At 32.2% G+C, this 27,101-nt stretch overlaps 4 protein-coding genes across 4 annotated transcripts; 2 read left to right on the top strand and 2 right to left on the bottom strand.

Moving 5' to 3' along the window:
- Positions 1-1,839: 1,839 nt before the first annotated feature.
- On the bottom strand, positions 1,840-5,004 carry LOC123718862 (UDP-sugar transporter UST74c). The gene has a single exon (XM_045675798.1). It carries the CDS (start codon positions 4,799-4,801, stop codon positions 3,809-3,811), a length of 993 nt encoding a protein of 330 aa, XP_045531754.1. The 5' UTR covers positions 4,802-5,004; the 3' UTR covers positions 1,840-3,808.
- A 1,421-nt stretch (positions 5,005-6,425) lies between these two features.
- LOC123718637 (protein tramtrack, beta isoform-like) lies at positions 6,426-17,250 on the top strand. The gene is made up of 9 exons (XM_045675319.1): positions 6,426-6,602; positions 6,695-6,883; positions 7,708-7,881; positions 8,218-8,399; positions 8,809-8,940; positions 9,235-9,308; positions 10,045-10,279; positions 10,911-10,976; positions 12,339-17,250. The coding sequence occupies exons 2-9, from the start codon at positions 6,698-6,700 to the stop codon at positions 12,448-12,450; spliced, it is 1,161 nt and encodes a 386-aa protein (XP_045531275.1). The 5' UTR covers positions 6,426-6,602; positions 6,695-6,697; the 3' UTR covers positions 12,451-17,250.
- A 259-nt stretch (positions 17,251-17,509) lies between these two features.
- Positions 17,510-19,052, bottom strand: LOC123718615 (mitochondrial-processing peptidase subunit beta-like). Its single transcript, XM_045675273.1, has one exon. The coding sequence runs from the start codon at positions 18,928-18,930 to the stop codon at positions 17,536-17,538; it is 1,395 nt and encodes a 464-aa protein (XP_045531229.1). The 5' UTR covers positions 18,931-19,052; the 3' UTR covers positions 17,510-17,535.
- A 246-nt stretch (positions 19,053-19,298) lies between these two features.
- LOC123718607 (mitochondrial-processing peptidase subunit beta-like) lies at positions 19,299-20,757 on the top strand. Its single transcript, XM_045675262.1, has one exon. It carries the CDS (start codon positions 19,346-19,348, stop codon positions 20,717-20,719), a length of 1,374 nt encoding a protein of 457 aa, XP_045531218.1. The 5' UTR covers positions 19,299-19,345; the 3' UTR covers positions 20,720-20,757.
- Positions 20,758-27,101: the final 6,344 nt, after the last annotated feature.

The raw sequence follows: 27,101 nt of genomic DNA, 5'->3' as shown, positions 1-27,101 counted from the left end.
GTACTCTTCACAAAAAAAAGAAAAGGTTTCAGGCTTAGATCTCAAGTGTTGTATTTTTTCTCTTGTACATAAAATTTTCGGGTATGCTTTATGTTCTAACACGTAGAGTATAAAATTATACGCTTTCACGTATCTGTGGCTGCGCTCACGAAAATGGAGCACGCGACACTCGTTTGCAGTAAAAAACAAAAAAGGATATGCAGACGCCCTACGCCGTAGGTAACTGTGTAAGCACCTACAGCATGTTTTATGCAAACCACATACTCATTAAAAATGTAATTATGAAGAATCCTACGTTTAATTTATTCTGGTCTATTTTGTTAATGTTATTTATAAATTCGTTTATGTGAATCAAAATATCTACCCTTGTTTAATCATGCAATAACGCGTTGCATCGTTCTGATTTAAACTGACGTGACAACACAAAAGTATTAAGTAAACGTTGATCATTTAATGTAAAATGTGCATTAAAACGTCAAGAATTTGTACCCAAATTTCAGATGGTACATAGATCTAATATTTTAAAATATTTGTCCCAACCCTAAAGGACAACCGAATTTTTGAATAGGGGATCACGGTCATTACACCCTTGGGAGAACAGGTACTTTTTATTTTAATTATGCATGAAGAAAGTCAAGAGTTTTACTTAGATATTTCACTATGTACTATAATTTTTTGTTAAAAATAAATGATATAGCTATTCGTTAAGGTACTCGAATTTAAATTGTTTTTATTCCCAAAATAATGTTCTTAAGTTGTTGAATACTTTATATAGATCTATAACTACGGCTTATGTGTATTTCCAATTAATATTCATATATATTACAGTTACATTATATTATAGTTTAAAATTACTACTTCCTGTATCTAGCTTAGTTGATGTTGATGACAAAGCAATATTTGTTTCAGGTAATCAATAATCATTGGATTATCCATTATTATTATAGAATACCTAATGGAAACAGAGGCATGTGTCTATTCCCTTGTTGCGTAACCTATCTCCTACTGATAAGCTACAACGCCTTTATCGTTACTATGTCTTACCTGAACTGATGACAACGCGACACCAAGATCTCAATGAAGTTTTGTATTAAATAATTATATACGGTTTGGAACGATGCAAACATATGCCTGATCATACCGAAGAATTCCTTCTTTATTCTTATTAGAATGATCGTATACCAGAAAGAGTACAACTAATTACAACACTAATTATTTGCAAAATAAATATCATATTATCAGAAAAATTCAATAAAATGTATCAGGGACTTAAGACTTATTTAACAAGATTCATTATTTTCAGAAAATTTACATCAAAACTCCATTTGTCGAAACTGTCTATAAAATTTTAATTAACCAATGATTTGAAATGAACGTTTTTTTAATACTTATTAAAATTATTGGCATTCTTTGTTTATTTAAAATTCATATTATACATTATCACTGATTAGTGTTAGCATTGTGATTACGGGGTTATTCTTAATATAGAGGTCGTGCTCGTCGGCCGGTCCTGGCGGTGCCGGTGCGGGGAAACCAGCATGCTGTCGCCCCAGATCAAACGGCGTGTGTCAGGCACGAATGGCTAATGACTTACGTATCAGTAAAATTATCAATAGAAGACGCAAAACTGTGCCATGCTACATTGCAGTGTTATGGGACGACTTACACAACATTATGATAACATATTATTTATTCGTATTTCAGTTGAAATAGTGCCTAATAATATTATGGTGTAAAGAGTCACTTGGATCAAAGAAATTCATCAGGTTTACGATTAAAAGCAGACTTCCATTTCGATTACTAAAGTCGTGGATTAGCATTAAGAAAGAAAACAAAATAAAATGTCACAATATTTATTGCATATATAATTTTTTAACCTTATAGAAAATTTTAAAACAGTAATATCTCACCAATATATTCAATGAGGACATTGATGAAATATTACTTTACAATAATATCCGCCACCCATATAAAATCACGAGTATAATTAAAATAAAAGTATTATAACATTGTTACAGGTTTCTTAAAGTTCGGTGCACCAGGCACCAGTAGACAATTATTATCTGGGTTGTGATTCAAATCTCCTACCCAAAAGCTCGTTAATCGGGCCTCTCGGTTGAAGATTCTTTGTTAAAACTGGGACATCCTACTTAACAAACTTGGCTAATCTCAATTAGTAATTGAGACCTAAATATTATGCACTTGTAGAATAAAAGGAGAAGTAGAATATGACTAGCTTATTGAGTTAATGTAAGTTAAAATAATTAAATACCATTTAAAAGAAGTTAAGATACCGTCTAGGTGCCGGTAGACTACCGTTTGTATATAAAAAACTGTATGATAATTTCTTTTCTGTCTACGTAATATACTAATAGAAATCCAATACCTTTCTGACTGAGATGTAGGCAATAGTAGAAGTCGATGTTGTTGGAACTTTATAACCAAATTTTCGGTGTTAAAAATAACGGACGTTACTCTTATACGCAACTATTTTTATTGCAAAATAATATTCATATGCTTTACAAAGGCTCTTTTTGAAAATCAATGAATAGTGCAGTGAAGTGTGTATACAAAGAGTTACGTCAGTACAACTCGCATTTCATAAAAATCACTGAATGAATCATTATTAAAATATGTAGAACTCTATTTGTGCATTAGCAACCTGATAAGTTGCAAAACTATTATCCTATTATACACTAATACATAATAAAATACAAAACATATTGTTCATAATTTTAGACATGAAAAATATTTTTTTGTCATTTAATCTTGCGAAAAAAGTTTCCTGTAATAATACACTATCTTTACTAAACTACTGATAGTAGAAGTACATAGTTACGCTATTAATACAAAATGTAACTGATAATATAAATTGTTCATTCGTTTTAATTCAACTTATAACTACTTATAACACATCTGATACCATGTGTGCTTCATAATCTAAAGTGATTTGTCTTCAAGATTATCCAATGGTGTCAAATGACTTAATCATATATTTTTTATTTCCCCTTATAAAATTATTATATAATATTTAGATAATTAATGTATTGGTCCTGGCCATATACATTAACATTTTTTTTTTGGGTTTTTATTGCTTTCATTTGAAGTGTGAACCATTTTTTAGGATTCATTTATAATTATATTTCTTGTTTTATGTTTTTTTGTGATTAGTGTTACCTAGTTATTATCAATTTATTTATTAATATAAAATATATGGTAATAACCATAAAAAGTTCTAAAGAGAAACAATATACTTTACAATACATATTATATGTATATATATATATATTACTTATATTTAAATATTTAACACTAACAATCACAAGAATATTCAAAAGTAATATTTATGATTAATGGCAAATATCTTACATAGCTTTGCAATTACTTCTACTGTGGTCAAATTAAACAGTAACTGGGTAAAATGACTTGTCTCATAATGATGCACAATAGACTAAAAATATAAAGGCTGCCCATTCACAAAAAGCTTCTATTTCGGGAATGAAAAGTTCTCTTAAAGTTTCCTCTTTGTACTAAAACTGTACTCAAAGCTTCTTTAAAAACTAAGAAAGCCACATAACTAAAATACATCCAATGTAACAAGGCATCTTTAGATATCAAGTAAAAAATATACAATAAATAAATACATAATTTCATGAGATATTAGGTATCTACAGTATATATTTACATTAAATAACTTATCTAATTCTACATGGCCACAAAGAAAGAATTTTTTTAGTTTTTAATTACTCTTGACCACAACTCTTTGGTGTCAACCATTGTTACTGTACAAGTAGGTTGTTTATTATCTTTAAACTGTATCAACTTTGCTATTTGCTTCATTCAGTAAAGCATATGAAGTTGGTTTACGTTTAAAAGTAACATAGGTGTACCATAAACTTGCAAGAACACTAATGTTTAATCCAACAAAGTTCAGCCATGAATAAACATAGTCTCCTCCAATGATCATACCTAAATAAGTTACCAAAATATTCTTTAAGCACCCAATTATTGTTGTTGTCAATGCACTATTATATTGTGTACATAACATAACACTGTATGAGAGGACAAAACCCATCACACAGGACATAAGAAACTGTAGCACAAACAGTGAGTCAGACCAATGCAGATAATCTACAGAGCGTCGTAAATCACCAGTGCACCATGCTACTATAGCAGCTGGAACTATCATAAAGAGTGCATTGTAGAACATCAATCCATATTTACCTAATTCCTTGGAATCCAATTTTTTCTTCATGTATACACCATTTGCTGCAGTAAATCCATCATTCAGAAGAACAAGAGTGTATCCAGTCCACGAGAATGTAACATCATCAGCAGCAGCTAGTAATGCTCCTCCAACCATGGCCATCACACTTGCTTTAACTGGCCATGAGGCTTTGATTCCTAGCACAAATCGCTCTAATATCATTGTCATTAGAATACTGAAGCGGCGTAAAGCCGTGAACATTGGAAGACTTAGTTCTTTTGTTCCTCCAAGACCGGTTGCCATATTGCCCAAATATATCACTGGTAAGGGCCATATCCGCTTTGCAACTCCACGATCCAGCGTCGGAAATTCAACAATTTTTATGGCACGGCTTACCCATAAAACTATAATTATCGCTAACATTTGTCCAATGCCTAATACTTGATAAGAAGGAAACGCATATGAGGTCAGCACGGTTTTATTAACCACCGTTATCATAAATGAAGACACTGCGTAAAAACCGGCACTAAGCACCTTCATAGCTAACAGCACTCTGTCAGCATCTGCATCTTCTTTAAATGTGAATCCTAGCATTGTGAATAATTCAATAACTTGTGGACATTTAAATAATTAGTTAATGTGAGTAAAGCTTTTTAGCTTATCGACACACCTCATACAAGAGGGGCCGTTAGAGTCACGAACAGAATAACCTCATGGTCAATTCTTATAACATAATTTACACGTAAATACAAAATAAAACAAGAAATTTATAGTTCATATGCCAACGTACCACTTCAGAGTTTAGCCTTCAAGACAAATTTGATGAACCTGTCTATTGCCACTTGCATTTACAACATTAACTTGACACTCGCTGTCGACGTCAGTTTTCAGTTTTGACATTAATCTTTATTTGACATTTTATTAATGCCCCTTATATACTTGATTTCGTTTTCTTATTAACTATTTCTCTTATTGCTGTAGAAAGAAACAAACTTAAATTAAATTCAAAGCCAAAGAGTAGAAATAAAATACCTGAAAACTAGTCATAGCGTAACGTAATGTAATTCATATTTACCCTGGGTGTTTAGAAAGCAGAAATATCTGTATAGGTACACTGTACTGCACCAAACTATAAAGTTTGTTCTTTGTGTAAATTTCTTATTTTGTGGGCATCAAAAATCACACACGATCAAAATTATAATTTAGAACATTTACTTTGTAAATTGATCTCTTCAGATCTACAGATCTGCAGTAGCTCGCGCGCTGTAAAATTAAACTGTTTAAGGTTGCTTTCATCTTTGTATAAAAGGGGGAAAACGATCAAGAGGTGTACCTGATGTTATGTGATACCACCGGGTACCGCCCATGGTCAGTCTCTGTCAGAAAGCTTCCAAGTGCGTTGCAGGCCTTATAAGAATTGGTGCGCTGTTTTCTTGAAGGACAAGGCTTGAGTCAAATTGGTTAGGAAATACTTCTGTGTATCTGGTTCCATAGAGAGGTGTTGCGTAACAAAAAATGCCTTAAATACGCACAAATGTGGAAAAACGAATGCGGACGTGGTGATACGGGTGGAATTTCATATTCTATCTGCCAATTAATCCAAATAACTCTTCTGAAGACTTAGTTACAAAAAGTGGCCCGTAGTAAAGTATCGTCTCACCTTGCTGAGCACTCAAACGTCTTAGGGGCTAATTTATAACTCCCTTCCAAATGATCATAAAACTGAACGTCATTCATTAAACGATGCACACTAGTAGGATAAAAGTTTAATTAAATGTTTTATTGCATGTTTGAGAAAGATAAAGGAAAGACTTTCTATATTATTCCCATTCCAAGTGTACAGGAGCTTTAATCATAGACTACCATGTATACCATAAGTAATAATGTTTTAATGAAAATGACACTTCTTATAAGGCATAGAATATCAATGTTACCACTTAACAATTAATTTCAAAAGCGAGGAAAAATTTTAAATTATTACAATTATGCAAGTAGAATTAGGAGTATAGCGTTTTTTACGACTTAACAAGTTTTGTCAATTCCTGTTATATTAAAAAGCAACTATTGTTGAATTAATCAATAAAAGCAATTAAACTTATGAAAATTAATTTCATATTCAATCTAGGCGTGTTTACGTGTTGTCAGTATTGCCATTTACAACTTGGAATTTCCTATTTGTCTAGTATCGATGTGTCTAGTGTCTAAATCAACAAGCGAGTTAGCGACATTTTGTTATATTTCGTGTATTGATTGAAGTGCCAGTTAGATTTAATTTTAATACAGAATTTATTGGTTTGATATTTACCTTTGTGATTATGTTTAATAAGACTGTGTACCAACTCTGTAATTAGAAGGCGTGTACGTGAGCAGTTTATTGTGTCTACATTGGTTTTCAGTAAGTGTTAGTTTCATTGTGTGGACGCGTAAGGGATTGTACAGTTACTCTCCGATAGAAGGCGATTTTACGCTGTGGATGCTGTTTTTCAGGCGATGGCAGTGCCAGACCAGTTTTCACTTCGGTGGAATGATTTTCACGCAAATCTCGCATTGTCGTTCCAAGCGTTGTTGGATGGTGAGGATCTAGTTGATGTGACGTTGGCGGCTGATGGCCAGTATGTTCATGCACACAAGTTAATTTTGTCAGTCTGCAGTCCTTACTTCAAGGAATTGTTCAAGGTATGAGTCATACTGAATTGCCTTTGTTAATTATTTTTTTTTCCTCAAAGAAAATATTTTATGCTTTATGTATACAAAAATTTTCATATATTTAAATACTATGTGTCATGTTGTAATGTAAATTTAATGCTGTTATGTGTTGATTCTTTTTATTCATTTAAATGTTTTTCTTTATGTACTTCTGTTCTTTACATATAGCTGGTGATCACTCATTGTTACATTTTCAGTATTTATAACAATAATTACTAGTAAAATACATTTAAGTTGTCCTAAACATTATTTAGCTCTAAGTTCTGTTGAGACTACCTTTAAGTTGTGTAATGTAAAGATGACATACTATATTTAAATACTATGCTTTGCTAAATTAACATTTGAAACTCTTTTACAACTGTAAATTGTAAAATATAGTTAAATATAGTTTGTCAACTTTACATTACATAACATAAAGGTAGTCTAAACAGGACTTGGGGCTAAATAATATTTTGGACAACTTGAATGTATTTTACTAGTATATATATATATATGCCAACATTGAATTCATTAATAATTATTTAGATTTATATGCTACCACAATATTGAGTAGATATCTAGAAGTAATAGTTACGAAATTATTATTAGTTTGATTTAGGTATATAACTTATTGTGGGTATTAAACATAATTATTCCCTTTTATTAAAATTAAAAAAGCAGGTTGTGTTTGTTTAAAATTAAATTTTATAATCACACATGAAAATAATTTGTTTATATAACTCATCTTTGTTAAAATCTTTAAACAATTTGTTGATTGTTGGTTGTTTTGTTAAATATACATAATTTGTCTATAGATGAATCCATGTGAACATCCTATAGTCATTCTTAAGGATGTGTCTTATCATGAATTGAAGCAGCTTCTCCAGTTTATGTACAAAGGAGAGGTACATGTTCGTCAGCAAGAGTTGTCTGCTTTCCTTCATACAGCAGAACTTTTGCAAATTAAAGGCCTCACAAGTGGCAGAGAGGTATGTTATTTTTTATACTGTGTATTTTTCTTATCCATTTTAATTTTATAATTCTAACTTAACAAAGTTTAGCAAGTGCACTTTTTCTAATATTGGCAATTTTATTCATCAACATTTTATTTTATAAGATATATATTTTATACATGAGATTTCAAATAAATCTGTAATCTAATCCATTAATGAATATTTTATGATAATTTGCTATTAAGATTGTTTATTCAGTTAATCTGGTGGCAGTCAGTGGTGTTGCATTACATATATGTCCATTATCTTTTTTATTTCATGTGAATATAGGTTTTTATTCTATTTGATGGATTTATTCTAATTTGTTAATAGAAAAGTGAGTCACCTCCGCCAGCCTCTGAAGATTCCTTCACACCAAGATCTCAGATCAATGAAGCAACTAGTGACAGCTTGCCTGAGTGGGTACAACCAGAAGAAACATCAAGTATGGAAATACCCCCTGAAGTACCAGCCTTGATTCCAAAGGAAGAAGCTGCAAGAAGCCCCCTAAAACGGTTTGTATATTACTTGACATACCTACTTGTATATTGGAATGGCCCATATCATTTATGTGTATAATTTTTTTTTTTTTGGCCTGGTTGTTATAAGGCTTGGGTAAAATATTGTTGGGTAAAATATTAACAGTTTATTTTTACATTTTTTATATTAGTTTGTTAAGGAAACAGTAATGCCAAGCAGTCAAGTACTTGACAATTAGAAACTGATTTCAGAATTATTTTAGATCTATTACATATTACTTATTCATATTATATTACTACCTCTTTAGTGGTTAAAGAACTGCATGTAAAACATGGAGGTCATGGATTCAATAAACTACAAAACGTTAAATAAATAAAACACACAAATGTGTCTACCCGATGCACAATTACAGGAATTTGAAACACATGAATATTTTGTTTATAGATTAATGAAAAATACACAGAACAGAACAAGCAACAATAACAAAAAGAAGCCCAGGCCTTCAGCCAACAACAGTCCCTCTCATCCCGAAAACAGCGAGTTTGTTCCTGAAGGAGCCTACAGTGATGTGTCTGGGTAAATAGTAAATCTCTTATACCCATATGTATAAACTTGCACTTTTAAAGCACCTACTTTTGTTTGTTAATTATTTAGAAATTAATTTAGTTGATTTATTTCATTGCAAGTGGTCTTTGATTTATCCATGGGTACTGAATGAAAAAAAACATGAAAATTTGACTTGTAATTGATATTTATACACAAGTCAAAGGCCATTTGCTTCCATTGATTATTTAGTGTAACTATGTTGCTCACACATTCGCCTTTATAGTTGTTTTATTTTTGTTTTTATTTCATTCCACGACATTTCAGTGAACCCTTGATCGACTTCGACAGCGATATGTTTCATAATATCTTGGTTGTACCAGACTCTGCTAAAGAAACAGGTATGTACCATCTTCATATAAAACTGTTTCACCAACACAATGCTAAACAGGGCTTGAACTTGAATTTGATATTTAAGGAATTTTAAACCCTTAATTATCACTGTTACGGTTGAAGAAAAATAAATAACAATTAATAATTTTTGTTAGTAACGGATTCTTCAAAACATCACTGACTAAAAAAAATTGATAATGCGTATATATCGCTATTATTCAATTAAAAGCAAAATACAAAACTTAGTTTCGAAGGGAGATAAGATACTGTCTAACTTCTGTTTATTTAAACAAAAGTGTACTCATTTTTGTAAAATGTTATATGCTCGTATAAATACGACACAATTAACTGTAAATTTATAAATTCAATTTAATTTGATTAAAAAGTTGTGTTATTTTTTGTTAAACGTCAAGATATGTATAGATCGTATTTAAAAATAAAACTTAAAAATAAACTCTATAAAATTAAAGATAGTAAACCAAAAGTTACAAACATGAATTTTTTTAGCTGATGTAAACACATTTTAACGAAATACATATGTAAAAGGCGAAAAGGGACTAATAATTCACGTCGTCATTTTTTAGAAATAAATAAAAAATTCAGCAAAAATTTAAGTTATTGAAAATTAAATTTATTATAACCAAACGCGTGTAGCAAAACCAGTTGTATCTTAGATAAAGGAAGATGATTGGCTGTCAAAATATGCAAAAACAATGCTAAATCAAGAGTTATATTTCCTCATAGGTTGGAACTGCAAAACGGGTGGTGTTAAATGTCCGTCGTGTCACCGGTTCTTTGCCAATCGTTACAACCTTAAAGTTCACATACGAGACAAACATGACACTAGAGAGGGGACATTGCAATGTGAAATTTGCCAGAAACGAATGCGTAATCCGTCATGTTTACGCGTGCATATGTATCATCATCGCAAGCAGGCCGCGTATCTTGCGCAACTTAGCGCTCAGGGAGATCAAATGGGGTGAGAATGCATTTATATATCAAAAGTATTGACTGTTGCGATGTTCGCTTGCCGCGTAACATCGGGACAGCATTGATACGGGATAATTAAATGCGTGAACATTTAATAGATTTTCTTTCAAATGTTATAATCGCCGATTAGATAAAGTACAGAGCAACGCTCATCCTGCTATGGTTAGTATAAAATTAGTTTTATTACCTTGGGTATGCTTGTGTCTTCGTAGGCGTAGACGACGGTGACTAGAGAAAGGTAATTTCAATAAATAACGCAATTGACTAGTCTGTCTCATGCAACATCATAGATACCATAGATAAAATTATAAGTTCGTTTGATTGCATTATTTTATTTTATAGTATTTTTAATTTGTTTGTGTTATTTACTAAAATATTAATGTAGGTAGATTAGAAAAAAGCCTATATAGTGTTTGTCTTCTAATAATGATCCCTAGTCATATTCTGGAGTTAATGTGTTATAATGTAATAAAAAATATTCAGACCCAATGTTAAATATCTGCATAGTATTTATTATTTTTGTTTATAAAAAACAATATAAATAAAAAATCTTAGATTTTTAAACGGGATCTGTTTTGAATCTATATATTTATTTATTTTTTCTTTTGTTTTCCTTAAAGCGTCCATAACATGGTTGAGAATAAGTGGCGCCCTGAAAATTTGAATGACTATCGGGAAATGGAAAAGTGAGTATTGTTTAATGTATCTAAATTAAAAGAAAAGTTAAAAACTTAATAAATTAAATTCTGGCCTTAGACGGTTTAATTGAAGATGATTAAGGTATCGAAATTGTTCAGGCAAAATGTATGTATGTAATGAATATACATCCTAATAATTATTTGCATATGCGAAAACATATCTACTTTTAAGCTAATAGCGAAAATTACACTCTAATAATAACAAGGCTAAATTTTAATATTTTAAAATTATACCCTATTAATATTGGACAAGGCATTGTCTCAATTTGGGCGCAGAACTTCCATATGGAAGTTGGACACTTTAGACCTATTAACTTTTTTCTAAATTTGTAATCTAATGCTTTGCGTTATTTTACTAAATATGCGAATAAAATATGTTGGTTTCAGACCATTTCTATCAATACTATAGTAAATGTGTTAAGAAAATTGTATGAAGCACCGCTGAGGCACCGAACAGAGACTTTCTCGTCTGGTTCTCATTTTCATTTATTTTGTACATTAGTTTTTTATAACAAACCAAGCAACTTACAATCTAATTTACATAGTACCTATTTAGTAATTGACATGAGTGCGAACACAATATTGTATAAACGCTTGGCGTCTAAAATATATAGATGTATAACAATATTATCTGTCTGGGGTTCAGCTATTAATATCAGCGATCGATCTGCGCATCGCTGTTGCGTCAAATAGACCCCCAAAAATTGTATCAAATTGCAAACAATTTTGAGCCGTAATTTGTTTAGATACGGTATGAATCACTTTGAACAAACACCACAGTCTAGACAACTGGTGTGGGATGCAATATTGATCCGCGCAGATAAACACGGTCCCCAGTATAAGACTGTTTGTCGTGCTTGTAACATTTGTGTTTTAATTAGTTTCCATCACTCGCGTCTAATTGCAATGCTGTTTGACATTACCGACATGAAAATGCTGTATGCGTATGTATTTTTTTTTTCATATTATGGCTGTTGTTGTACATTTGTTTGGCTTTAGCGATTTTTGATGTGTTCTTTAGTGCTGTGCGTTATTGGTAGAAATTATTATAATAAATTGTAGCTTTGCGTCGAATTCAATAGTCTATGAAGTGTAACTAAAATTTTAAACCTATAAAATTTATAACGGCCTGTATTCTGTCAGCATTGGGTCATAGTATTAAACATCAACTTTTGTATTGGAATGTCTTGCATTCTATTTAACCATTGATCTTTTGGCCACATTATAACTATTATATTCTTGTAATACGCCATATAGTGTGAACTGAAGAACTTTTACTTTTAATATTGAAGTGCTAACAAGCCTCCATTACCGTACTACCATTACCTTATTAGTAATTAAACCTTTCAGATTTACGGCAACAGCTACGGCGCCCGAGGCCAACCAGTTCCCGCAGGCTGCAGATGTCGGGCAACAAGTAGAGCCGCTGATGAAAACAGAACCGAAACTAGAGACCGCATGATTAAGGGTGAGACCGGAAGATGATCTAATTGACCCGATCGAACTGGCACGCCGATTTACTCAACAATGCTGGTGGAAGAATATGGTCTTCTGCTTCAAACCGGACTAGAATGCCTTTATTTTAAACTTATTTTTTTATTTATTTTCAATTTTTCGTTAATTAACATTTTTCGACGGCCACAAATAATTTTATTATGCTTGTGGCGTTTAGATCGATAGTAACGCCATCTAAAATTCAGACCTCACCAAAGGTACTGTTGAGTATGTATATATTATTTCCAATATACATTCCACCATATACATTCCAAAGACTGATTGAACAAAAATAATTTTATAGATTTTATAATTTACATCGGTTTTATTTTAACGCAGGATATATTTGTTAGTGACTTACTTAGTTTTAACAAGTTTTGAAGTACCAATTATTGTCATAAGTTAACTCCTGTACGACAAATTATATTTTAATATTTTCCATTTAAATATATAAGAATTGGTTCTTTTGTAATGCTAAGTGGCTGTACAATACTAAGTACAATGGGAACAGGGCAGCTCCAATCCGAATTAGGTTAATAATAATTGCCATTAAGACAGTGTACAAAATTTTTATTATTGGAAATTTCAAAATAATAGGTAAAACCACAATGAACATAACCTCACAGTACAAAATGTGTAAAATATTCATTTTTAATGCTTTATTTAGTTTAAGTTCTATAGGATTAAGTTCACAATAATCTCTGAACCGAGTCAGTTTTACTGAAATAATTTTAGTACAAGATTCGAAATTTCACTTTAATACAACAATCTTTGTACCTCATCTTTTATCTTGTATATTTTGCTGTTTACCATAAGTTTTATTTCTAAGAGTAATTTTACATAAGCATGGGTGATGCAAAATATTTGATATAGAATTGCGGCGTCGTTTTGGTTTCTCTATGTTTTGTTGTTTTCTTATTTAGTACTTGTTACAGAGATTCATATAAAACATTCGAGCTGAAATGATGCTCATGTTCTATGAACATGAATGTCGTCGAATAAAAATGTCGATTTTGTAAATTTATGGGTTTTAAAATACACCCACGTATGTCATAAAACAGTGGATCACTGAATTTAATACATTCCATATGACATTCGAAAATTGCCATTCTAGTTGTGACACATAGGTAAAGTCGTCAATAGATTTGTCTACTTTACCGCATTTAGCTTTAATTTCTAAAAGACTCATCCCATCGTAATCAAGTCGAAAATGTGAAATCTAGACTAAGATCGTATAGAGGTGGACAGTTAGAAAGCGATAGCTATACGATGTGGATTTTTGTCATGCCGTCCCTTTCTCACCTCAAATAATTTTAGTTTACGAATTTTGCCCTCGAACGGCGCAGGAGCTCAACGACGTTGTGACTGTTTAAAAAGCGGAAGGTGAAACAATTAACGGACAATTAAGGTTAGTTTTAAATTTGTACTTGACACAAATGGTTTTTATTTTTCAAAATTTTATATATTTTTAAAGGTTTGGGTATTGCTAACCATTAATTGTAAGGGGTATATTAACTAACATATTGATCAAGGAAAAAAATTATATACATTCCATTAGGTTTAAGATCTGTAATCAACCTGACTTAGAGTAAGTTTAACATTTATATTTATAATAAGTACTCGTAGAGTAAGTCTTCGTATTGTAATTGATTGAGATTAAGTAACCAACATTCCATAATTTGTTAGCTGTATTGATTTAGCATTTATACATTGTTTTTTTACCAAATTTTTTATATACCAATGCTTTTTATTTTGTAATGTAGACTGCATATACAGAAATCGAACCACATTGGAATTCTTTGTCGAGAGAATGTGCTGTCAAAATTCGGTAATTTGGCATGTTTTGACATTGAGATGTTTCGTGCTAAGTTGCCGTTGGCTAAGACTACCTGGACCAATTCTTGATTGTCAAATGAATTTATGAAGCACATTTTAAATACTTAAAACAATATGTCAGTCAAAGCGAATCAATGAAAAAACGATTTCCCGGTAGTGTAATGATAATATAATTTAAAAAAAAATCAATTAAAGTGTGCTTCATAGATATATGACAATAACCATATATTTTCTCTAATATATAATATAAATATTAAGATTTATTAACAGAGGAAAATGTCTGTAGTTTTAAAGAAATTCTTAACAAAAACTGTTTGCATATTTCGAGAATACTCAATCATTTGAATTAAATTCACATCAGATTTTGTTTTGCTGTCTCTGGCCTCCATAAAGTACAAAACAGTGTGCCAACGAAAGCCAATTATATACTTTTGTTTTATTAATTAAAATATCATCACAAAATATTAGAGGTGAAATGATAAGCTGGAGTCAGCATATTTAACCAAATATAAATGTTTACTGTATAGTGGGTCGTTTCTCTTCATTATATTGGAAGAAAACGAACCGTTAATAAGTCACTTAATCTTTCATATGAAGTAAGACGCATTTTTAGCAATCATATAAACAATGTTGTTTTGTCACAACAATCATGTAAAAAATTTGCTTTTTTATACTATTATTATTTTATATGTTGTGTTATTATGCTGTTAAAAGCAACAGTATAAAAATGTTTTTTTTTTGTTTTTTTCGTCAGGGTTTCTTGGAAGATATCACTGATAAAGCCGCCTGTGGCAGCTTGTAGTCGTTGTTTTTTAATTCTTTTCTTTTTTTTCTCTCTCTTAAAACCCAAAATATAACAGAGTTTTGATATTTTTAAGGTTATTACAAAAATTATCTGTGTAATAACAAAACAAATGCTACTAATGAAGTTTTACGATTGTTTAACTAAGAAATGCGTCACACTTTTGACATTACTTGGTAGAATTAATATTAATCGGAATATAATATAGTGCTCAAATATTACTCGTAATTTAACTGGTCTTTAACCATGACATATAATTTTAATCTCATAGCGTGTAAGTACTTTGTAGTGTGTCTCGCTGTCTTGGTTACGAAGTAACTCGATCGATTTTCACGAAAATTTGTTTGCGTAAGTCCATGTTACGTAAAAAAAAAATATATGTCGCTTCACGAGAAACTGGGAATCATGAGAGTTGCACAAAGTGTATTTTTTTTAATCTGTAGAATTTTGATTTTTGAACTTTTTCTTAATGGCCATAACATTTACATATCATGAATATGTGTTTGGATTCATCGCTTTTTACAATACAATGTATAGCTCGGAATGGACTTGCGAAACATGATTCGTATTCGATTCGTAAAGATATCTATCAATTTACCTGTCGCCATAATTGTATTTCTTAAGTTTTATATTTTTATAGTCTTTATGTATCGTTTAGGACATGCTGAAACATTAATTTCATCAGGGTAGCATTCAATTATTCTGGGACAATTTTTATCGCAACTATATTGGCGGTAGTTATTTTTTTAAATTATACAATATTTTTCAAATGGCAACTGCTGAGTGCTTTAGATTAGACCTTTGATGTTGATAAAATCGGTATTTGAGTAAAATAACGTGTAGAACGCACATTGTCATTGGCCAGTATTCTCCGAAGTTGTGCGAAAATGAGCTTTATAGTGATTACGTCCGAGGAGATCGAATCTCTTTAAACAAAAGGCTGCTGTTGTGTCAATGTTAGGAGCGGTAATATGAGTTTGAGCATTTTCCTTTGGCATACGAACTTTTTTTAAAAAAGCGTGTCGCACAGACGGCTGATCACCAAGACATATGAATGCTTGTCTTACAAATAAAATTTCTGGACTATACAAAAATGCTGTTGAACTCATATTAAACGTACGTGTAGGCTAAATTCGTGGGTCCACAGTAATTAAGGTAGAGATGTAGATGGGTAACGAGGAGCGGCGCAATGGCGCTGAATCACCTACTGAAAAGTTCTCATATGAATGTCTTTTGTTTGACAATGTTTCATTCAATTTCAAAGATAACGTATAGGAGTCGCAACTGTAATGTCGAACGTAATCAAGAAAACAAGAAAATTGGTGTGCAATGACGCTGTCGAGTCATCTAAGTTACCCATCTCGATATAGATGGTTGTTATCGGCTTGAAAATACACCCAAGGTGTTAAGATTGTGATGTGTAATGTACTAGATTAGTGGTTTTTGGCCAGTCGCTAGTGCGTGCGTGGATGGAAATCTCCTTCAAATTATAATTATAATACCATATAATTATAATTTGAAAGAGATTTCCACCAAAACGAGATCGAAGGCTCTTTGGATTTATTCCAATTTCATTTACTTAATTATTAACATAACGATTGCATTCCGTTACAATTGATGAAATATATTTCTATAGTGAAATTACATTGGTTAAAGTAATGTAATTGTAATTTCGCTAATAATAAATTGTATGTCTAATCCAAGGTGTTGTGTAAATCCAACCAGTATATAAAAGTTGGTAAAATAGTTGTTAAAATGAACAATGGTGTAAATTGATGTGAAAAACAATTATTCATTACGCAACATAGGCAATGTTATTTTTTCCAAAGGTTTACAGGCTGGTATAACATTTTACTTGTCATCTAATGTAAAATTTACACTCAGTAAGCCAATGAACATTTTGATTTTTTTTCTGCATCAACGAATTTTTTAATTGTGCTCTCTAGCTCTCTGTGATTTATATTATAAAAGAAATTCTCCACTCCAGGGTAGCTATAATTACATTTAATATTTAATGTGTGTCTATAACGATATTTTCGTGTAATATGTGTCTAATATACTCTTGATTATACTCAGAAATCGGTGTTTAATATTTACATTAGCTTTACTTAAAACAATAAATTATAAATTTATAAATGTTGTTTTATTTTCCCTTGTACTTTAGTTCACACTATGAATATAATCTATAATTTCGTTACTACATGTATTTGTACCCCATTATTACATTAAACAAAAAAAAGCAATTGGTAATGTTTTGCTGTAAGGAATTAATAATATTGTACCCTATTATATTATTGTATTATAAGAGATAGTACTTATTAGTAGTATCTGCTTTATTACAAAACGCCTGTTTTGCATGTCTACATAAAATATTAATGATATACGTGAATAAAATCTTGAGATAGTTTAATGCTTTCAAAATCTCAACCAATACATACCACCTGTCAATCTGCTATTTGGTAGTAAGGCTTCTGTTGCGCCTATGGCAGTGACAACTGGACATTTGCCATAGATATACTCGTAGCACACACGTCTAACATCGTCTGCGACCAACTTGTCTATTGAATCGAATTTCTCTTTTATCGTTGGCGCGAAATTCGTATAAAATACCCATTTCGCGTGACTATGACAAGCACTCTCTACAGTTTCATTTTCTTTCAGTATTTTCCACTTCAATTGTTGTTTTGTTTTAATTAATACAGAGTCGGTAATAATTGTGCATAATTTCATCCACTCATCTTGCATCAATGCAAGAGCGCACTCTACTTCCATTCGTGGTGAAACGAACTGTAAGCCCCACAAACCGGCATCTCTGTAGGCTATGTAAAACGACTCATATGAATTAAATATACCCTCACCACCAGCTTGTGCTAGTATGCATGAGTGGTTAGGACCGCCGGGCTGTGACCTATCCCAAGCTCCGATCGCCATTGCTGCCAGTAACATGGGCAGATAATCGGCGTGTGGGAACGGTGGGGCTTCTACAGTTAGTGCAATATGCGCTACGTGCATGGAATCATCCCTGTAACGAATATCACCTGCAGTAAATCTGTATCGCCTTGTAATATTAGGATTGGCCACATTTCTGTTTAAATATGTATTTGCGAGGTTGCATGCCTGTTCATGCTTGATAGGACCCACACATGAAAAAATCATTCGTGCGGGCACAAACATTTTTTCTATATACATTGCTATGGATCTAGAGTTGATATTGTAAAGATTATGACTGGGGCCCATGACAGACTGACTTAGCGGCGTACCCTGAAACGCGGCGCTATGTATATAATCAAACAGAACAGAGCTAGTATCAGTGTCGAGGTGTAGCATCTCTTGGTAGATAATACATTTTTGGATTTCTATTTCATTGTTGGACAAGGAATTGTTAAATATGCAGTCAGTCAACAACTCTAAAGCTCGAGGAATATTATCGGACAAGCACTCGGCGCTAAAACCAATCATTTCACGTGTTGTGTAACATTTAAACTTCCCGCCAATTTCATTCATCTCAGTTTCAATGTTGCTTTTTGATCTCTTCTTGGTTCCTTTAAAACACAAGTGCTCGAAGAAGTGTGTGATGCCATTTTCGTTTGGTAATTCATATCTCGATCCAGCGTCAAATGTAAGAGATATGCAGGCATTAGGGCAATCTCTTTCTTCATGGACAAGAATGAGTCCAGATGGATATAAGCTACTATTAATAGGCCCCGATTCATAAACATGAGTCAATGCAGGCTTGATACATCTGCAATAGTTGCGTGGCGTATTAAGTACACGTTTTCGAACGCCACTTATAAAAAGCAATCGCAACATTTTATGATAACTTTCAGGGCGTTATCAGATAAAGTATCTGTTTACGATATTTTCTGTAATAATCACGCAAATAAGTTAATTTTAAATTAATAATGATTCAGATTCACAAACAAGCTGTCATTTTGTCATGACAAAACTTTGATTACTTTTTAGTCAGGGTTTTCAAAAAAGGTGTATCGGTAATTAACTCTGTTTGTTAGATTATACCTCTATAGATATAGCTCTCTTTAGATTATACCGAGTGTAAAGTGTGTGAATTACAGCCCTTTAGAATTAACCAAAGTTGTAAAAATTGTCTATTATTATTTAATTATATTTATTTGTGTATGGTCATGTAGTTGTAGCACCTATATAGTACTCATTTTGAATCTGACATAAAGTTTGACAGTTATAAAAATAATGCAACTTCTATTTAATGTCGAACATGTTTCGGAAAATATACCAGCTTTCTCCTTTTTTACATCACCATACAAGGAAAATATGTAAAGGCCCACAAAACGTTACGACTTTAGAATTATCCAATGGACTACGCGTTGCCACGGAGAGAATTGAAAGCCCCTTGGCTTGCGTCAATCTTTTTGCCAGAGTTGGATCTAGGAACGAAAATTATGATACAAATGGTATTTCTCATTTTATTGAACACATGGCCTTCAAGGGATTCACTTCCATGAGTAGCGAAGACGTAGCGTGTCAGTTAAATCATTTAGAGGCCAAAGTAACATCAGTTACAACGCGAGAATATCAAGTTTTCAGTGCAGTTTGTCCGACCAAATCTGCTGGTGATATTGTGGCCTTACTGACGAAAATAGTTACCGATTTACAATTATCGGACAAAGAGATGGATTGTGAAAGGAATATTATACTGGATGAAATGCGAAATCTCGACATGAATCCAAGAAACGTTATGTTTGATTATTTACAGGAAACAGCTTTTCAAGGAACGCCCCTAGCAAATAGAGTCGTCGGGCCTTCAAGAAACGTGAAGAAATTTAATAGGGATTGCGCCTTATACTTCATTAAAAATCACTATAAACCGACTCGATTGCTTTTCGCAGCAGCCGGTGATATTTCTTTAGATACAATAGTAGATGCTGCAAGTCGACACATTGGTAGTAGCGATTGTGTGACAAAGGCGGAGTTCAGCCCTTGCCGTTTCACGAGTTCGCATGTGCGTTACCGCGATGATTCAATGCCATTTGCACATATTTCTCTCGCTTTGGAAGCACCAGGCTATAAAAGTTTGGACTATTTACCACTTTTAGTTGCGAAAAACTACATGGGGTCGTGGCACAAAAGTCAAGGAGGAAGTCACAGGCACGCCTCCGATGCAGTCCGTGCAGTTGCAACAGGTAATTTATGTGAACTTCTAGAATCATTTTATATAGCTCATAGTGATGTTGGTCTCTGGGGTGTATACTTTGTCGTGCCCAACATGAATATCGAGAATGCCATTTACAACATACAGAATATGTGGATGCATTTATGTAGTACGATTACTAAAAATGAGGTACAGCGAGCCGTCAATATAACTAAATTGGAATTAGCGCGACGTATCGATGGAGTTGTAAACTCCGCTTTTGATATAGGCATACAAATGATGTTCAAGAACGAAAGAACTCCATTGACAAATATGTATCAAGATCTTTCACGCATAGACCCAAAAGCAATAAAAACAGTTGCTGAAGCAAGCATTTATGACAAACCACTCGTCACTGCTGCAGTCGGACCTACTGAAGAACTGCCCGACTATAACAGGTTGCAGGCTGGACAGTATTGGTTGCGTCTTTAAGTACTTTGTTGATTTATTAAAGTTTTAGATTTACAATTTTTACGATAACTTATTTCAACGTTTTCAACAATAACTTTGGACTTATAGCGAGTACCTATTTCGTTGAGCCAAACACACTTTCATAGAGAACTTTCATATTGACCGTTAAGGCGTTTGAACTAATCGAATAAGTAATCTAGGTGTCAGGCTGCTGCAAAAATGAGCATTAATTTTTATTGTAAATCAAATACTATCACAAAAGTTACAATAGTTAGTGTAAGTACATTTACTCATTAAAGTCTGTTGAATATATAATTACGTACAATATCAAAATAATAAGTGTGTCAGTGTTTGTCAGTTAGCCTAAATTTGCTGTACAACATTGAAAATTCTTATATTTTAACAATGTTAACTAGATACAACAGATGGCGTTATAATATGAATATTAAATTTTTTTTAGAAATACCAAATTGGATGAGTGTTTTTTTATGAAATATCTATTTGCAGATAGATAAGATGACGACTGCTAATAATATTAGTAATGTTAGCTTAGTGGTTTAGCATTCCGTGCCGCAATCGCAACCCTAAACCGTTTAAAATTCTGCTAGTATTGAATTTTTAAATATATGGAATGACTGATAATGATGAAGGATAAAGTCGTCAGGAAACCGGCTTGCCTTGGACCTTTAAATTAAACGTGTGTGTCTGGCTGATCATCTATAATAATGTATGAATGTGGAATAATGTAGAAAAAGTTGTAAACACGCACAAATTTTCAAATCCAATATACACGTGAATTCTTATATCGTTGCATAAATAATATTATGTCGGTAGAATATCGTCACTCCGTATATTGACATCGTCATTAATAGGTTTAGTAGGTGTCTTGTGGATAAAGTGGAAGCACAATTTTTTTTATTTAGTTTCATTCCTTCTATCACAAATAACAATTTTGCTTAAATTACAATAAACAGCCGGTTCAGGATACAGATATTACTTATAATCACAATCTCCTAAATTCAACTCGGTCCAAAGAACAACCTCTGAACACCACAATGCTCCACTGAATGAATACTCAATCAGTAGTGCCCTTCGTTCCCTAAACGCCCTGTCCAAAGTCATGACCCCACTTGAGGCCTTTGGTCTGCTCTGATGCTATTTTCGTACTCTTATTCATTAACCATTCGAAACTATGAAACAAGTACATAATATCAAAACAAATCAACAGAAGTAATAGAAGGAATTTCAATTATTAACCAAAGCAACAATAAAATCTTAACATATCCTGATAGTGCCCGACATGTATATAATTTGGGAAATAAACTCTTAAAGACAATTGGTGTAATAATAGCGTAGATGACTTCCAACGTTAATTAAATTCCATTACGTAGCAATTTTCGCTGAAAAACGATTAATTACAATCGGGGCTTCGGAAGTAATTTCTTTTTGAACTATTTATATATTGATACTTGTTTTTTAATACATAATAAATTTAACAGCGAGTTTTTTTACGGGAAAAGTCTTACCATTACAAAAGGATGAGATGGAAGAATATTATGGTTCTGAAGACGTAGCACTTTTTTTTAAAGACAGTTTTATAATTGTGATATTTCACTTTTAAATTAATTGTATACCTTTGTCTCCTTAGCACCTCTCCGTGACACTATCTTTCGGGGCCAGGGATAGACAAAAAAATCACGTTTTAGAAAGTTTATTCGATTTGCTTTGATTAAATTTTTTATCTTCGCCATCAAATACTAATAAGACACATTATTCTTTTAAATTACCAAATATTATTTAGTAGCCATGGGTTATATTGTTTAAAATATATTAAAACAAACACATATTACACATTTATTTATTTTCATTTATAAAAATTGCTAAACTGTTGTTTAATGTAGATGATATTTTAATTACATCATTAAATGTTCTATTGAAAATTAACACTTTAAACACGAATTCATCGCAGATTATGCTACATTTAGCAAAATAATGTTGTGTTTTGTTTACTTGCCAAAAATCCTCTAATATAAAATAATATATACACACATATATTTATATGTACAATATATATTAAAATATGTCATAGAACGCTCTCTAGATATATTTTGGTTTATGTAATGTAATAATATATTTAAATATTGTTTCCTAATTTGGATGAACGTTCTAAACTAAATTGAAAAATTCCTTTTGTGTTGGATAGACCATTTATCCCTAATCGACATTCCGATTTATCGAGAAAAGCCTTCGTCATATCGAAACGGACGTCACGAGTAAAGCTATATACGCTACGGCTGAATAAATGCAAGTAAATGAATGGAACTTATAGTTTTATATAGGACAAGGGTACTAGTACTGAACCATCCATTGACTCCTGCGACACCAAGAAGCTCACCAAGTAACCCAGGAACGTACTTCAGGTACTGTTAGTGTAATATAAGTATAGAGTGTCAATACACTAATACAATTGTTGCAATAACTAAATAAATTTGATTGACACGACCGCTTGATCAGAATATTAATAGGTAAATTAGATCAATCGAGTAATCGACTAGTACATTCAAGGCGTTTGAGTTGATGGATGAAACAGCGCTATATTGCGTCATGTGCAGCTTTGATTAGCCCCGATTGACAGAACGTCGAACTGCAGAACGTAGTTAAACACTTATGGTAACGAGGCAGTTAATGAAAGTATTATTTTCGAACTTTAAAAATCTTAATCTATGTTTATCAATAATGGGAAGTTCTTGATGCATGGTAAATCGAAAACTTTTACGCTCTTAATCAAAGAACATAACAAAAGTTAAAGGTGGAGATTTAAGTTTTATTATACTAACTTAAGATAATTCCAAACAATCATTTAAATATTTTTTTAATTTAGTCGGTAATGCGTTAAGTATTTACCTGTTTCATTAAGTTATAACCGTTCATCATTTCATATAATGCAAAATTCTCGTTCTATAAAGATTTTTCTTCCCTCATCGGAATAACTTTTGAAACTTCTTAATGTAGCAATTTAAAAAACCGCTTTAGGGAAAGTAGTAATCAAGAAAGGTTTAAAATAGTTTTATGAATAATGGTCCAATCTCAAAGGAATTTCAGAATTAAACACAAAAATGGCCAATATTAATATTAAATCGAAGGCGTATCGTACCAACATTTTTATGTATTCATTAGTGTCGTGATAATTCTGTTGAGAAATAACAATAAACAGTAAGTAATATTTGTTATTCGTCGTACAATAGTCATAAATAAACTGCCAATTTACAAGCGTTTTTATGGCACTTAGCGAGGTTTATTTCTAAAAATAGTTGTATCTTATTTTAAAATACAGACATATGACATTGTAAATGTTTTAAGGTCTTGTAAGATAATATTGTGTATCTTTCACAAACAATCAAATATCTAACCCAGACGTTATTAAGATAATCAGGATTTTAGCTCCCCCAAGGAAAGTGTGTAACACGAATCCATGATTTAAATATCTTTTCAATAGTTCTGTTCTCGTAATACTACAAGTATCTAATCACAAAGCTCAATTTCTGAATAAGATAATGATCCCGGGGCGACTTTAAGTCCGTCCTATTACGCCATGCCTGCTGATGTTAAAGGTTTGTTATTTTATTACTGTGAATTATAGTTTCAGTGTAAAGTGAAGCATAGCCTAACGGTAGCATTACCTTACCCATTTGAACCAAAAACTTGGGAAATGGTAGTAAATGTAAATTCGGAACCCTTAATTTAAATATACGTCCATAAGTGTTAGCCTTCAAAATATCCTACGCGAATGAATGAATTTCGAATTGAAATAAAAATAAAATCAACGAGGTGTATCTGATTTGAATGGTTTGGAATTTACTAAATAATAATAACAATAACGTAAATTATTAATAACCTTCATACGCGCGCTAAATATAAGGAAAGCTCTAATGCGACCTATCAATTATAGGACACTAAGATGCCGAAATGCTCAATTACTTCTATTGGTTACATGTGAGTGGTAAGAAGTACCTTAAAACACCTGAGTTCCCAGTACTATCCTCAAAAACAATGACCTTAAAATTATTTAACGTCCCACTATCCCGCTGTTTGTCTGTCCTAATATAATACCCATAGTTCAATTTGCATACTCCAATTATTGGGATTTTGCGTCCAACGCGTGCGATTAAAGTGGTTACTCAATAATGAGAATAAACATAACGGCTGTAGTTAGCATAAATGAAATATGGTCAGATTTCCAGGTAATGGTTTCATTCGTTTAAATAAAGTGTGATTATATTATTGTGATTGTATGGTTCACGTTTCCCGTATAGCATATGCGTTTTTTTGATAATTTTAATTGGTCACAATAATTAACTCATATCTTTTATCGTAATAAATAAAAATTTAGTTGTTTTTGTGTTTGATGTTTATTTATGAAAACGGATCAAACGATAAGGAGTTGGCCTTCAGACTGAAATTGTGTTATAATATTTTTATACGTCCCGTTTTGCGGCTTTACAGAATACTGGAGCCGGGATTTCCCCGCACCATAGACACTCACCCACGAAACATATAAAGCTGCTCTTGGTATTCCACTTTTGATGACCAGTTAGGACAAGTTACGGTGAGTCTCCGACACTTGCGGACTTATTGTTATTATAATTAAGGTTTATGTTTTCTTGACAACAGCAGGACATACAGTAAAACCAAGTGAGGAGCAAAAAAAATTCCTGTATTTTACTTACGATCGGAAGTGGTTAACAAGGAATTGTTAATAGTCCTCACATTTTATACTGTAATCATGAATAATTGTTTGGAACTTCGCATTTGGTCGAGAGAATGCATTCAGAATAATAATTATAATATGCAACATAAAGTATACTTTACGTTCACTTTGCTCTGTTTAATAGGGTTACCAATTTAATATAAATATATAAATGGATCTTTCATATTCATCCTACGAGTAGCGAAAATTTTGCCGGAAAAAGAAAATCAAATGCGGCGGCTGTAAAACCTGCTAACACATATAGTATTAGGTAAGTAATATTTAGAAATGCGATTAAATTTAATAAAACTTTAGTTAATAACTCCTAGTCTAAGTCTAATAAGTTCATTTCTATTGCAACGCATACTCTAATATCATACATTATTTAAAGTCCACTCAATAGTTATTTAAAATAATGTCAAAAAAATTCTCAAACTATTTTTGTTACTTCTGTTCTAAAAAATGTTCACATTCATTTCTCAAGTTAATTTCTTGAGATTCCGAAGTTACACTGTATGGTTAATGGATATCAAGATTAAATGTCCCTCCTTGGTGGTCTACCACTACAAGGGATCTGGGATACTGAATTTTAAGGCGATGCACCCCTGAGGCCACTGAAGTTCATTCGAGGATGCGCAAAGTACTCTGAGTTATCGTTGCAACGACCCAACTTAGTAAGTAATTTCATGTGTGTGTTTTTTAGAAAACGCGTTACAGGCTTGCAGCATCTTATTTGAAGCTCTGTGTTACAATTTTTTTAGGTATACATTTTTGTGTGAGAGCGATCACGAAAAAAAATATTATCTAAAAATGCGCACAAGATAGTGCTTTTGTTGTCATGTCATATAAAAATATTCTTAAATAACTGTATAACTATGCATTATCGAAGCAATAAAGAACTTCATAAATGTCGTGAGATTTCTCTGTGTTGAGTGCTCTTGATTCAATTACGAAACGAGAGATGCTATTAACTTAATTAGCAAAACATCTACTAACATGACTTTATACTCTCTTTGACGAGTCGCAATATACGTGTTGCTAATAACTGTCTCTCTCAGAATGCGCAACGTTTGCCGTCAAAGTTTCCATTTTATATGTGTATTATATGGTATTTTATTGTATAGAATAATAATGAATGAAAAACATGGAAACTGTCTGTGGAATAGATAAACAACTATTGTAGTAAAAGTAATTGGAGAAATAGGAGTTCTTCAGCCCTAAATAAATTACAAACTCTTCTTGATATATTATAGGATAGCTTCTAATATATATCTTATATTATTTATGTATATATGTATTTATATCATGAAGCAAGAAATATATATATTTAAATAAATGTGAACATTTTTATACGCTAATAAATCTTAGTGATTTGTATGAGTAAGGAATTCCTTACTCATACAAATCCTACTCCAGTTCAGTTTTCAGGCTATAAAAGCACTTCTATGTGAGGAACGACCGGGAGCTCCCCACCATAGCCCAATGGATGAAGTTGGCGCTCACACCCCACTTCGACAAGACATCATCCCAACTAGTTGGTGCTTAAAAGCATCAAATAATTTATTTATTATTCCGGACAAAAAAGGCCCGTAGGAGACCTCGACATCTCCTAATGGATCCGGATGATCCAATCACCGTAGCTAACGACAAATAAAA

Source organism: Pieris brassicae, chromosome Z, assembly GCF_905147105.1.
Source record: "Pieris brassicae chromosome Z, ilPieBrab1.1, whole genome shotgun sequence".
Lineage (NCBI taxonomy): Eukaryota > Metazoa > Arthropoda > Insecta > Lepidoptera > Pieridae > Pieris > Pieris brassicae.
This window is presented reverse-complemented; position numbering and strand designations above follow the sequence as displayed.

Bases quoted from the DNA above. Each gene is read 5' to 3' on its own strand.
- LOC123718637 (XM_045675319.1), top strand. From the start codon at position 6,698: ATGGCAGTGCCAGACCAGTTTTCACTTCGGTGGAATGATTTTCACGCA. The intron at 7,882-8,217 runs GTATGTTATTTT...ATTTGTTAATAG, and splicing joins GCCTCACAAGTGGCAGAGAG to AAAAGTGAGTCACCTCCGCC. The intron at 8,400-8,808 runs GTTTGTATATTA...TTTTGTTTATAG, and splicing joins GCAAGAAGCCCCCTAAAACG to ATTAATGAAAAATACACAGA.
- LOC123718607 (XM_045675262.1), top strand. From the start codon at position 19,346: ATGTCGAACATGTTTCGGAAAATATACCAGCTTTCTCCTTTTTTACAT.
- LOC123718615 (XM_045675273.1), bottom strand. From the start codon at position 18,930: ATGTTGCGATTGCTTTTTATAAGTGGCGTTCGAAAACGTGTACTTAAT.
- LOC123718862 (XM_045675798.1), bottom strand. From the start codon at position 4,801: ATGCTAGGATTCACATTTAAAGAAGATGCAGATGCTGACAGAGTGCTG.